Source organism: Danio aesculapii, chromosome 4 (genome assembly GCF_903798145.1).
Source record: "Danio aesculapii chromosome 4, fDanAes4.1, whole genome shotgun sequence".
NCBI classification, from domain to species: domain Eukaryota; kingdom Metazoa; phylum Chordata; class Actinopteri; order Cypriniformes; family Danionidae; genus Danio; species Danio aesculapii.
This window is the reverse complement of record NC_079438.1, coordinates 7,521,555-7,536,308: the sequence shown is the minus strand read 5'-3', so window position 1 is coordinate 7,536,308 and position 14,754 is coordinate 7,521,555. Positions and strand designations below refer to the sequence as shown.

Genomic DNA, 14,754 nt, shown 5'->3' with positions numbered 1-14,754 from the left:
AATTGTTAACTAAAGAAAACTTTTATGTTTATTTTACAGCCTTGGATTCTCCCTTAAATTCAGTATTTACATAGTCCATATATTGTTTTTACCTTTGCTCAAATTAAAAGACAACATTTAATTGTTTTTGTTTCTGCTCTGGATTACCCCAGCTAGATAAACACAAAATTATTTCTGTTATTAATTCATTATTTCTGTTTTTCTTCTACACAGGCTACAGGGCTGTAATCTCACTGTTCGGTGCTGTGAGAGTTTGTCTTCAGCTCTACAATCCTCAAACTGTGTCCTGAGAGAACTGGACCTGAGTAACAATGACCTGCAGGATTCAGGAGTGAAGCTTCTCTCTGATGGACTGAAGAGTCAACACTGTAAACTGGAGACACTGAGGTAAAATAAAAAAAGACAGTTTCTCTAAAATAAATGCTGCCACATTTTACTTTTACATTGAAAATACCACAAAGAATGATGACATGAGAAAAAAAATGCTGCCATGTATTTTATTTTTGCCATGTATTTTATTTTCAAGTGTGAAGTGATGTCAAATATGAGAAAAGTCTTGGTTTTAAAGGGCACCTGTTTTTACCAGATATAATATTGATCTCAAGTGTCTGTGAAATTTCAGCTCATAACATCATTGATTCATCTTCTCTGGGATTTTTGCAGCATGTCTTAAAAGAGCTGTTTTGTGCACTCACTTCAAATAATCAAACTATAAACCGAAAAGTCATCATTTTAAACGAAATCTGGCCCAAACAAAGTTCTATTGTAAGTTTGGGCATTTTAAAACAGCTTTGACCTGTAATTCCTTCCCCCTGATTCATTTCATCTCATTGTCTGGTTGTCAAACAGGAAAGCAACATTAACACAACAATACTAGTCACATGAATACATTAGAGTAGGGGTTCTCAACCTTTTGCAAGCTGCACCCCCCCCCCCCCCCTCCAAAAAAAAGCCGGTTTATTGCAGTTGTGGCCCCAGTATTTATTTATATATTATTTATTTTATTATGTTATGAGATTTTAATTTAGGGTTTTATTTACATATTTTACACTGTTTTTATTAGTTGCTTAATGTTGTCTATACAATATTTTATTTTACACTTGATCTTAAACTAAAATAATTTACAAAAAAGACAAGAACACTCAGTAATAAAATAATAAAACAAATGAATTTGTTTCACTTGAGGTATTTAAAACATGACAACACTACATTTTTCAAAGCAGTGTTTTAAGAGCCTTATTGTTTATTTTGATAAATGTAACAACAGATTGTTTGACCTGTAATACCTGCACAATTTAGTGATGCTTTCAGACAGAGCAGAATACCGCTATTATGTATAAATCACACATATACCTCATCCAGAAACATTTCTAGCATATTTATTTTGTCGTGAAGAAATAAAAAATTTCCACCTTTGCTAAAAGTTCTGCTAGGCTAAGTTTCACTTCATAATACAGCCAAATAAGTTCGTTAGCATTGTCATTGGCCATGCATCAATCTAATTTTAAATTCTTGATAGTTTTTAAAGTTTAGTTTTAAGTTTAGTCAAGGAGCAAAGATAAATAATTTCTACTTCTAAGCGATCGCGATTGTATACAGTCTGAGAACACACACGCGATGATGAGAGAGCACTTGCAGTTCATTTGAAAAAGCCTATTCAAGACCTCGCATATCCAGTTTTAACAATTAACATACATGACTGCGCTCTCGTGTTAAAATAAAGCACTCGCGACATTTGCAGTAATTAATAGTTACGCAATACCCGCATTCCTATGCCGACATTCAGACTGTATTAAACCAGGCTTCAGAAGCGTGACAGGTTAGAGGCGAGTAAATTTGCCGTCGGAGAAAAGAGAGCGAAACGTGTAGATCGTCAAAATGGCAGGAAGTATGTCCGCGGTTTAATTACTCTTGCTAATAACATAGACATCTCTATTGTGAAAACATCCGAAAAGCATTAATCCAATAAAACATTTGTTTATAAGTTGTTATTTTCTGACACTGTAACACAGACAGGCCTTTGTTCCCACCCTTACGTTTCACGCAAAACTAGACAAGGTCAACTGTGATTGGTCACTTTTCATGTCAGTCAAATCACCGCTTCGGAATCCCGGTATATTTTATATATTGTATAAAAAAATGTTTAATTATATTATATATTTTTGATGAAATAATGACTGTTTTGGTCTATTTTAGCAGCGAAAATAGATCCGATGAATCCGAACAAAGATCACAAATTTGCACATTGTTTTTTTTCCGTTCTTTTCCTCCCATCCTGTAGCCTACTCGTGCCCACCGTTTGAGAACCACTGCACTAGAGGGTCAGGTAGCAGAGCCAGTACAGAAACTTCTGCACCTGTTTGATCACTCAATGTAAATATGTGGCCATAAACATTATTCTCTAGTGGACATTATAATTGTGTCATGAATTTTATAACAGCGTCATTATAATGTAATTAATGTCATTAAACATTCATGATGCTGTTTTACATTTATTTGAAAGCAAACTGACAGTTTTATTGTGAAATTTTAATGACAAATTTGATTTTTTCCACTAAAAGAAATGATCATAAAACAATTCATGACACAATTCTAATGACCTCATGACAATTATGTTTATGACAGATTTATGAAGTTGGCTTGGCAATGTCAAGTTACACAACACAGACAGCAAACAATGTCATCTCTGTATTTATAATGGCATAACTGAGCTAATGAGACTTAATGACAATTGTCTTAAGCATTCATAACATCTCATCCATATTCATATCACAACATAATTATAAAGGTGTCATGACAGTCTTATGAACACCCCTTCAAGTAAAGTGTTTCCGTATTTGCTTTTGTGACTAAAACTAGAGCAAATATCAGCTTCTGCACAGGTGACTGTGTGTTAGTGACATTGGCTGTCAAACTAATGTGACGTGGACTGTTTGCATAGGCGGAGCGTGTGTAAGGCTGGGGAAGACCACGGAGATAGCAGCAAAGAAAAAAAATGCATTGATAACATGTAACCGGTGTAAGGCGTAATATGAATGTAATGTAATGTTGATGATTAACACAACACTTTAGCTAATGTAAGTTTGTTAATCAAATTTAAAGTCCCCTCTGCACAGAAATGGAACTGTCTAACCCCACACGTTGCACTGATGCGCGGCTTTTTAAAAATGGAGTTCGCAGCTGCTCTGAAAACCAAACCAAAATTGCTGGCCAGCGGACTATTCTGATTTGCTGGTCAATGACATAAGTAATAAAATGACAAATAAGTATTACGAGAGGGGTATAATAATATATTACACTGGTTTAACGTGTTAAATGAAATTGGTAGTTTCATTGTAGCGTAGTCTAGCCTGTAGTAATCTTGTTTAGGCAATCGTTTGGAGTGTTACATTTTAAAGGTCAAATATTTATTGCTGAATTACAAGTCTGGTTTTCGATTGGCCTCGTGAAAAAGAGAATGATTTCGTATTCTCAGGGCCACCGTGTCCAGAGGCGACCTAGGTGGCCGCCTAGGGCGGAAGAATTGTAAGGGCTGCGTCCTCTCTAATATTAATTATTATTACGATTATTATTGGTAATAGAAATAAAAGCAACAAGGAGTAATAATTTCATTTGAAACTGCATACAGTAAGTAATAAATAAATATTTAACAACTTTTAAATATTTAATAAATGCTGTCTTGATGAACAGAATAATTTTAATTTGATTTTTAAATAAAAGTAATGATAATAAAAAATAAATAAAGACCCCAAACTTTTGACCGGTAGTGTAGATCAGTGGGTTAGATAATAAACTAATTTATTGTGCATGTTGAATATTTTAGATATTTATTGATAGGCGGTGCTTTTGTTAAAACCTCTTCTTGGACGGTCGCAAAATCTTTTTAAATGCATTAAAGGGCAGCGCATATATTAGCCTTACCCTGGAGTTTGTTATCCCTCCGCTTATGACTGTTTGTGTGTGTTTTTGTAGATTGTCTGGCTGTATGGTGACAGAGGAAGGCTGTGGTTTTCTGTCTTCAGCTCTGAGTTCAAACCCCTCACACCTGAGAGAGCTGGATCTGAGCTACAATCATCCAGGAGATTCAGGAGTCAAGCTGCTCTCTGAACAACTGGAGGATCCAAACTACACACTGGACAAACTCAAGTATGTGGAGCATATACATGTTTTTGTTTTGGTGATTTCTGCATCGATGTAACTCTTCTCTTCCAGATGACACACAAATCACAGACACAAAGAACTGTTTTATATAGAAATATATATCCACTGGCAACAGTATGCATTTAAGCATGCATCGCCTTTCTGCGTTCAGCAACCATTTCTGCTGTGTTGCCACATAAAGTCATTTTAACAAAACATTATTTATATACAAAAGTTCAACATACCTGTAACAAGAATGTATATCCTCTGGCAACAGTATGCATTTAAACATGCATCTAAAAAAACCAAACAAAAAGTAAGAATTCACCCCTGCTCATAATAATTGTATCTTTCCAGCTACACATAACATGAGCAAATTAAACCACACAAAGTTGGTCACACACGGCAACCACTTGATAGATTGATATAAAACTTCACTTAATGTTCATTTTGGGCTTGTATGTGTTATTAACATGTGTTACAATACAGAATTTGTCACATTTTCGCTGGAGCACATTTTACCTACCGCCTCACTGCATTCAGCAACCATTTCTGCTGTAGGTGAAAGCTTCTGCTTTGCAGGTGAAAGGTGAAAGAACCAAGTACACACTGTTGCCACAAGAGGTCTCCCAACAACCACAAAATAAACAAAAGAACACTTTTTGGTGAAAGACAATTAAACGTTATTTTAACCCTGTTACATCAAGACAGATAGCGAATAATCTGGTGTATATTTATAGCAGCAGCTGTGGTTGCCAGTAAACTACTGTTTTTAACATTTTACATTCATAAATTCAGTTTACAGAATATTTCTGTTAAAAATACATTTCACATATTTAACCCCTCACAACCACCTCAGCAAACTCCTCACTAGTGTCCTCACTACAGAGGGTTGAACACAGTGATGAAGTTAATGAGATAATTAAGTGTCTAATTAAAGGTGGATTAAGAATTATTGATGAACAACTGTTAACAGCAGAATCACTCAAGGAAAGAAAAACACAAAACACAGCCAAAACCAAAGATGAAATTAACTGAGAATAAAACTCTAAATAAAATAACAATTAATGAAAATAAAAATAATTACGCAATAATAATTCTCAAAATCTCACAACTCCACAAACATCAGGAGCTTCACTTATTTTTGACTTTTGTCACGTGAACAAAAGTTCTTCATGAAATTTCTGTTGTTCATTTGAAGTCACCATGATGGAGGTCAGCATCTGCTTTAGTTGGGCTCTTCAACTTCTTGTTTTAAAATTAGTTGTTATTTTGGTTGCTATAATTAGTTGTGGTAATCACACTATTTATATAGCATGAAAAGCCAAAAAAACATGCATTCATATTCATTTGCACTTCTTATTTATGACCTAACTTATAAAAATATTAGGTTATTTATAATTATTTCTGTAACAATTAAGCGCATACAGTATAGTTGTGTCAGGGTTCTGCCACTCTGGTCTTGTAAATTCTTATTTTGGTGGCAGAGTCTGGACACTGGCTCTGTGTTGTCCTGTCCTGTTGTGCTCGGCTCGAGTTTACTCGGGTCAAGCTCTTGTTTTCTGTCGTTGTGTGTGTCTCTGTGTGCACGCCGTCATGAGTGCGCGCTACCGCTTGATGACACGCGCTCTTGTACTCGTGTTTGTGTTTTATTCTGTTCTGTCGGCATCGCGCTGTTTCATTCTCAGTGTCTCAGTCTGGTTTGATTTTGGTTTCGGTTGGTGTTGAGATGAAACATGTGCGTTGCTTATGTGTGAGCGCACGGTAAGGTGTTTTCGTGTGCTCGTGTCCTGCGACTGTTTATGTTGGTGTTGTCTAAGCACGTGGCTCTGCGTTTACATTGTGGTCGCGTGCTTTTGTTGTGTTGTGCTTGTCTTGTCATGACATATGAACATGTGGTTAATGAGTTCTCTCATTGGCTGCGTGTTCTAGTCTCGTTTTATGTGAGCACATGGCTTGTGTTGTCTCTTTGTGTCAAGTGCTCTCCTGTCTATTGTCTAGTCCCACCCTCCTTGTTAACCCATTATTAGTTTATTATGTTCACCTGTTTGTGTGTTAATTTACTTCTGCTTATATTCCCCTCATGACTGCTGTCCTGTGCCAGTTCGTCGTCGTATGTTGCCTTGTCCTGATGTGTTCTAGTCCTAAACCCTGCCAGCCTGCCCAGTCTAGTTTGTTTTGTTTGTTTGTTTATCTATTTTGTTAGTGTTTTCCCCCTCGGGGTAGTTTATTTTACTATTTTGTCTTTTATTTTATCGATCCGATGTCTAAATTAGTCCGTTGTCTTTAAGCCGATAAATTACGTAATTGTACAGAACTGTCTGCCTCGCACATGCGTGGGCGGAACTTGTTCATACTTGCCCAGTGCACTATAATAGAGCTTTCCTCACGTTGTTTATTCCTTCCGTCCTTTCTTCATGTGGTATTGCTGTGCGTTAATATCTCAGTAAGTAACCATGTTCCTTATCATTGTAGATATGTTTGATTGAGTGTCATTGTGTATTTTGCTTTAAATCGCCTCGGGACAAATATTACATGTGTAAACATAACAGCAGCATTGCACATGTGCTAAACAACTAGTTGGGTTGTTTGTTATCTAATATGATGATTTGTTCTTATCAACGCGTTGCTTGTCATGTGTTGTTGATGTAAGATTGTATTCAGCTTGATCTGATTATTCATATTGATTATAACGAAACTCACAGCGGTTTATCATTGTTACGAGGATGGTCACAACATTAAATAAGGAAGAACACAAACGGATCGGTCTAGGGGTTTTATTAACTGAACAACCAAACGTAAACAAAGTGTGGGAGAGAAAATACAAACTCAAGCTACGGTCACACCGGGCTTTGTGTGTGCGAAATTCTGTCGTACTGCGCTGCGAAAAGGGGCGGGATTAAACAAGATAATTAGACATTTAAAAAGCCAGCGATTGCTCCATGTTTTAAATTTCTGTCCAGAGAGGTCATGTTTTGATCCTCGATTGATCTCACGCAGTCAAGTGATGCGATTTCGCAGGTCAGAGTTCACCAAGCTTGAACTTTGCACCGCAGCAACATGCAAAACTTGACGCATGACCCTGCGTTTCCGGTCTGACGCATTCGCGTGCGTTTGAATGGAAGTCTATGGGAGGAAAAGTCAAGTGTGACCGCACCTTAAGGCTGAACACAAAAGGAGCACAACTGTGTCATCTATTAATGTAGAGTTAAAGATTAATAGATAATAAAATAACTATATGCTAATGCTTAATAAATAAGGAATTCACTACATGCTAATGCTTAATAAATGGTTAATAGTGTGTCGTTATTATAAAGTGTTGCTGAAAAACGAATTTCTAGAAGATTCCAGTAAATGGTTCGAGGCCAGAGTGGTTTACAATAGGTAAGAAGGCTACTATAGTTCTAACTATACGCTTTATAAAGCAGAAATAGGCAACAGCTCTTGTCATAAGCATACAAGGGGGCGCAGCTGCACATTTACAGAGGGGTGTGCAGGTTCAAGTGTTGGGTTCAAGTATTGTTTCCTCATCAACATGTCACAGCTCTGACCACAACTGAAACAGGACGAAGAAGGAGAATATAAATCACACTGAACATGTCAAGACACAAGGAAGACCATCTTACCCCACTGACAAAGAGATCTGTGTGTGTGTGTGTGTGTGTGTTATAAGCTGATGATTGTTTACTGACTAAATATGTGTGTGCGATTACAGTCTGGATCATGGAGGAGAGACGAGGATTACAGCAGGACCATGCAAATGTAGGACTACACACACACACACACACACACACACAGCTGTGGTTATAAATTTGTGTGTTCTTGTGTTCAGATGCCTGTCTTCTCACACTGGATCCAAACACAGCAAACACTGAACTCATCCTGTCTGAGGAGAACAGAGAGGTGAAGCGTGTGAGAGAGAAACAGCCGTATCCTGATCATCCAGACCGATTTGATGTTCATCCTCAGGTTTTGTGCAGAGAGAGTGTGTGTGGACGCTGTTACTGGGAGATTGACTGGAGTGGAGGTGTTGTGGAAATATCAGTGTTATATAAGAGCATCAGGAGGAATGGAAATGGTGTTGAGTGTGTGTTTGGATGTAATGCTCAGTCCTGGAGTTTGCGCTGTGATTCCTCCAGTTTCACATTCAAACACAATAACATACACACTGGTCTCCCAGTAAAGCCGCTCAGCAGGAGAATAGGAGTGTTTGTGGATCACAGTGCAGGAACTCTGATCTTCTACAACATCTATAGAGACACAATGAGGGTCATCCACTCAGTCCAGACCACATTCACTGAGCCGCTCTGGCCTGGGTTTATGGTTTATTCTGGATCATCAGTGAAACTGTGCTAAAGACTGAGGAGAGATTTACCCAGCATCCTCTGCAGAAGCAGTCAGCTGCAGCATGTGTGTGTGTGTATAAGTGTTGTAATGTAAAACCATTCACTAATTCACAATAAAATATTCAATAAATAAATAAAGTTTCAATAACAATGCATATATGTCCACCCTGTCAAAGAAAGATTTGTAACAGGATGGACAAATGACAAGGAGGACATTTTTGGCTAAAGATAGCATTCAACACAGGTTTTACCTGCAGCTGTAAAGTGTTTCCCTATTTAAGGTCTTTGTACACGGTTTAAAAGCTATATTTTTCATTTCTGAAAGTTTTTATAAAAATTAATATTTCACTATGACAGGGTGGACATGTTAAGCTTGACAACATTCATTTTCAAACAATATGAGGAAAAATACGAAACATTTACTTTGTGCACAGTAGATGATTAAACCTCCTCTGAAGAAAAGCAAAATGGGCACGGGGATGCCAATGAGTACATCAGAGGGTTTCTTAAAGGGGCCACATCATGACAGGGTGGACAGCAATTTCATGGACACGTGCAAAATGATTAATAATGTTATGAAAACAAAATCAAAGTTATTAAAATGACTTTTTTTTGTCAAATAACTTGTTAAATATAATAAGAATATTTTAAAAAATCTTTTTAATTTGAACTAATTTACCTACTTTTTAGACTCACTGAAGTTGTCTGAGCAGTGTGTGGGACATGACAAAATCACATCTATTCAATGAAAGAATTTGGCAAAAACATATTTCAAAACACTTATAATTTTACCTGCATGTGTATAAAAGTTTAACCAATTATATCAAAACATCAGAGTTTCATTATTGCGCATTATGTTCATATAGGACTGATTCAATCTTGTGGGACATCAAAGGCACTTTATAGTGATAATGACCCAGCTAGTGAAACTAAATCATGTAGTAGTAATGGGTGCTTTTTATTTAAAGGGCACCTATTTTACCCCCTTTTCAAGATTTAAGAAAAGTCTTTTGTGTCCCCAGAATGTGTCTGTTTAGTTTTAGCTCAAAATACCCATCAGATTATTTGTTTAGAATGTTGAGATTTTCTGCTTTAAACACTTAGACTTAGTGGATTAAAAATACTTTGTCAAAATTATCTTAAAATGTTTAGAGTAAAGGTTTTGATCAGCTCCAAATACTGAATATATGTTTGTGAGAAATTGGAAAACGAGAGAGAAATGTATCAATAAGTCATGACTGCAACATTAATTGGCAAAAAAAACGAAACAAAAAAAGACTTATTTTGGCGTGGCGTGTGACGTCATAAGGCTGCGCCGCTCTTGCAATGGGATTCGACAGGAGAAAGGTTTGTTTTAAAGCGTTTACCTAAATATAAACCGATTGATTAAAGTTTCAGTTTTTTTTCCGATGCTAAATTATGTACCTGCTGTTAACGATATTGTTTTAACCCTTTATACAATGTAGTACTTTTTTTACTCACAGTAATAAAGAGTTATTGTTTGAATAAAGCAACAGAAATGTGTGTAATAAGTGTTTTAATGAAGGTTTAGTTAATAAAATAGCTTAATGTCATTCCATTCTAAGTATACATCACTATATAAGAAATGGAGTCTGTTAAACATAGCAAGAACACACCTTTGTGAATACTAGAAGCTTAACGCAATTACTCACTCCCTTGGTTACATGCACAATTTCTCCAGTCTCCTGGTCCACACTGGAAATACAGAAAGCCTCAACAAATGCAGCTCAACCATTAACAATAATGCACACTAGCAAACAACTCCTACCTTTCCTCAGACCAAACGACACGCCTGAACAACGTCACCCAAGCTTCCACCTGACGTATGGTTTAAAGCTCAGTGCAACGGCGTATTATATGCCTCAAAGTAGTTAGGGGTACACCCCCTAATCTCACAACAGGTGTGGCGAATCACCACAAAAGCATCAAGCTGCGGTCACACTGGGCTTTTCTCCCCATAGACTTCCATTCATTCGCCAAGTTTCACAGGTTGCTGCGGTGCAAAGTTCAAGTTTGGTGAACTTAGTGGTGGGCAAAGCGAGGCTTCAGGAAACACTGAAACAGTCGGAGCAAATGTGTCAAAGCTTCGAGACGTTTCGAAACCCCACTCTACGGTGACACCTAGTGGTAATTTTTTATATATTGCACTGAAATAGCTTCAGCAAAGAACAGTTGAGCAAATTGAGGTATTACACCCCACTTTGTAAGCTAGGATCTGCAAGTGACTTAGTGGAGCGGTTAGGGTTCCTAACTATCATGTGGGGAAATTGGGTTTGAATCCAGACTGATGAAGCTATTTTGAAATGCTTTAATATCAGTATGAAATGCTTTGTTCTTGTATCGTTTTGTTTCAACATTGGTCTGACATCCGAATAAACACTTTGTGAATAAATATGTCTTGTTTTGGTCATGAAACAGGGTTGTTGCTTGATCAGACATGGTTGTGGCCAGAAGTTAACAAGAATTATTTATATTATTCAATAAATTTCCCATTGTATTTTATTAACATCTACCCACAACCTAAACCCAACCATCACAGTACTGTAAAATATTCATTATTGTTTTACAGTGTTACAAAAATGATGCTAAATTGATGGCGTATCAGCAGCTGTATCCTATCTAGACTACACCATAAAACAGTAACATTATTAAAATACATAAAATCATGAATTCGGAGTATTTGTACAAGTCGGGCTTCGAACCCAAAACGCATTTGAAGCTCAGTGACAACATGCACTAGCACGTTCCTCTAGGCTATATGAGACAAAAAAACGCAGATTCGCCAGGTCTCAAAGCACTTCTGAACTGATCGATGCTTTAAATTGCTTTAGTCACGTGACCAGGTGTTTCGAAACACTTTAGTCACGTGACTTGGGTGTTTCACATCATGCTTCGGTGCAGTTTCGAAACACTTGCGAGTCGGGATCTCGATACTGTGTCGAAACGTCAGTTTCACGTCAGCCATCCCTAGGTGAACTCTGACCTGCAACATCGCATCACTAGAGTGTGTGAGACCAATCGAGAATCAAAACATGACCTCTCTGGACAGAAATTTAAAGCATGGAGCAATCGCTCTCCTTTTTTAATGTCTAATCATCTTGTTTAATCTTGCCCCTTTTCGCAGCGCCGCACAACAGAATTTCGCATGCTCAAACTCTAGTGAGACCACAGCTTTACTTTTCAAGAAATACAATAAAAAAATATAAATTGGTGTTGTAACATTATGTTGATGTTTGAGATAGTTACATTTTTGCTTTCTCTAACATTTATTTCATGTTTTAGAATGAATATTTTTTTCTTGTTTAAATTAAGCAAACAAGGCTGTGCTCAATATAGTGTGCAGTGCAATGTTAATTTTATCTAATTAATATGTTTATTATTGATATTATTAAAATGTTATGCTTTATATGAATTATTGAATTATATTGATTCAATTATATGCCCCATGAATTAAATTAAGTATTTGCCCTTCAAGACTTAATATTAAATTTAAAGACTTTTTAAAGAAAACAGACAATAAGCAAATGTCTTTAATAAACACTGAAAAATGTTTCACTTTCCATATATACACAAATAAAAATATTTCACATTTAATATAGAATTTTTTAATATTCGTTTCTGTTCAGCAATGTCAAATTTAACATTTCATCTCAATGTCAAAAAATGCTTCTAAATCATCACATTTACACACATCTCAATTCTGAGTGGTGTGGCATTATTTAGTCGACTCTGATTTTGTCTTTCTGGTGTTTCCCGCTGTCAATGGAGCAGTCCAGTGAAATAACAAAGAAAGCTGATCCTGATTGGTCCTTGTGCATTAAAAATGCTGATTGGCTCCCAAAAAGAACCTTATAGAGCCTAGCTAGAGTTCAACTTTGTAGATAAATCGTTTTTGCTTTTTAAATAAAAAGTCTTAAAATGTAAACAACTTATAAAAAAAACATCATATAATGTAAATAAGATGTCATTTAATAAGAATATGAGAATAACTCAATTTTGACAAAAATGTCAGATAGAACCTTATAATTCTAAGGTGAGGAAATGTGTGTCTTCTTGTGTTCAGGGGCCTGTTTTCTCACTTTGGATCCAAACACAGCACACACTCTTCTCAGTCTGTCTGAGGAGAACAGAGAGGTGAAGTGTGTGAGAGAGAAACAGCCGTATCCTGATCATCCAGACAGATTTGGTAATTATCTTCAGGTGTTGTGCAGAGAGAGTGTGTGTGGACGCTGTTACTGGGAGACTGACTGCAGTGGAGATGATTATGTGTGTATATCAGTGTCATATAAGAGCATCAGGAGGTAGGGAGGAGGTAATGAGTGTGTGTTTGGATGTAATGCTCAGTCCTGGAGTTTGAGTTTCTCTCCCTCCAGTTTCACATTCAGACACAGTAACACACACTGATCTCCCAGTAAAGCTGCTCAGCAGGAGAATAGGAGTGTTTGTGAATCACAGTGCAGGAACTCTGAGCTTCTACAACATCTATAGAGACACAATGAGGGTCATCCACTCAGTTCAGACCACATTCACTGAGCCGCTCTGGCCTGGGTATTGTGCTGACTTTGACTATGGATCATCAGTGACCATTTTCTTTCTTCTTTTAAAATTTGCGCTGCTATCAATATACATAGTAAGATGAAAGAACTTAATAAATATATTTTTTTCATAACTACTGTTCATGTAATTCTTTAATGTCTAAATTTAACACAATTTTTAATAATGCACAGATTTGTAAGGAGTTTTGGACAGAAGTGTCCTGCTGTTCTTCAGCTTACATTAAATCTCTGACTTCAACAGTGAATGTACTGTTGTATTTGTGAGTCAGGTTTATAGTAAGTGGATGATGTGTTGAAACTGTTCACTCTTTTCAGCCTCTTATCTTAATAAATGTAAAGTTATTAATTGTATGCCCAGTTTTAGCACATTTTGTTTTGATTTGAAGCAAGTTTCTGAATCTTTCTGTGCATCTCTGAATAAGAAAGCTGCTAAAACAACTGTGATACTGGCATCACTGTAAGGAATGCTTACAGCTTATTTTATATCAGATCTATTTATATCAATCAAACAGTTTAACGATTTACTTGTTTGTTTGTCAGATGTTCGTTTATAGTAATTATTTGCCTTATATTTTTTTCAGTACCGAAATTCAGTATCGTGACAAGTCTAATATAGTGAAAGAATCAGTTCATTAACTTGAGTTTGATAAATATCATGTAAAACGTGTTTGGGAAAGAAAATGTTAGCTAACTAGTGCCATTTCCCTTGACTGAAAATGAAGTCCAGTATCCCTTTTTATTTTCACCATTCATTCAGAACAGACCTTCGGGTCACTCGGAAAGCAGTAAAATGATAAATTTGTGTGACTTTCTCTTCGCTGATAAGATATACAGCCAGGTACACAATGTTCCGATGTGACTTCAAGTTATACTTACGGGTTTCTTCCCACCACAGCCTCGATTTCACTTTTAAAAATGGCAGCCGCGTAAAATCAGTCTATAGCTCAAATGGCAGGACATGGCACTATACGTGCTAAAAACACTACGGCACTAGATTTAGTCATCTACCATTTAACCAACTGAGATCAAACAATCTATTCTAACTCTCTGATATCCAAATAGCATTTGAGGAAGCAGTAAGTGCTACATTTCGGGTTTTTTTTGTCTCAATCAGGCAGTGTAGATCATTGGTTTGAACAACACAGATCTTAAATGCAGCGAGTTTAGAAAGGCATGTCTGTTCACCAGAAGTGCCTGAGCTGATTTAAAGCTGACCATTAAATGAAGGATTACATCTTGAGAACCTCTCAAGATTAAATTGTATATATTCAGTATGTAATGTTTTTTTACAAGCAAACTTTGTCTCACGGGCTGTACTGTGAATGCAGTGCTTAACAGAACCACTCAAAAAAGCTTTTATGCTCTGTCTCTGAAAACCATACAATGCCTTTTAGCTGGAGGATCAACATTCACTGTGATCATTTTTCATCTCTTCCTGCTGTAGTTTCCTGTCACCTGACAGCAGAATGCAGCGTCTGCAGCTGTATAATCACACATATGTGGTGAGCCATTCTAGAGAAATTGAAACAGGTTACACAGCAACAATAATATGCACTTATCCAAATGCTCACTAATATGTTTTGAGGTTATATCGATTAATTTTAGAAGTATGTGGAATTACACGATTTAATAAAAATATAAAAAATGTATTCAAACCTGGATACAACACAAATCTGACAAAAACAGATTAA

At 36.5% G+C, this 14,754-nt stretch overlaps 1 protein-coding gene across 1 annotated transcript in view; it reads left to right on the top strand.

Annotated features, from left to right (window-relative positions):
• LOC130222043 (NACHT, LRR and PYD domains-containing protein 12-like) overlaps positions 1–8,641 on the top strand; it is a 36,356-nt gene extending 27,715 nt beyond the window's left edge. Inside the window, 4 exon segments of the mRNA XM_056454664.1 lie at positions 214–387; positions 3,973–4,146; positions 7,856–7,902; positions 7,973–8,641. Of these exon segments, the coding sequence (XP_056310639.1) occupies positions 214–387; positions 3,973–4,146; positions 7,856–7,902; positions 7,973–8,496 (919 nt within the window). The 3' untranslated portion in view covers positions 8,497–8,641.
• Positions 8,642–14,754: the final 6,113 nt, after the last annotated feature.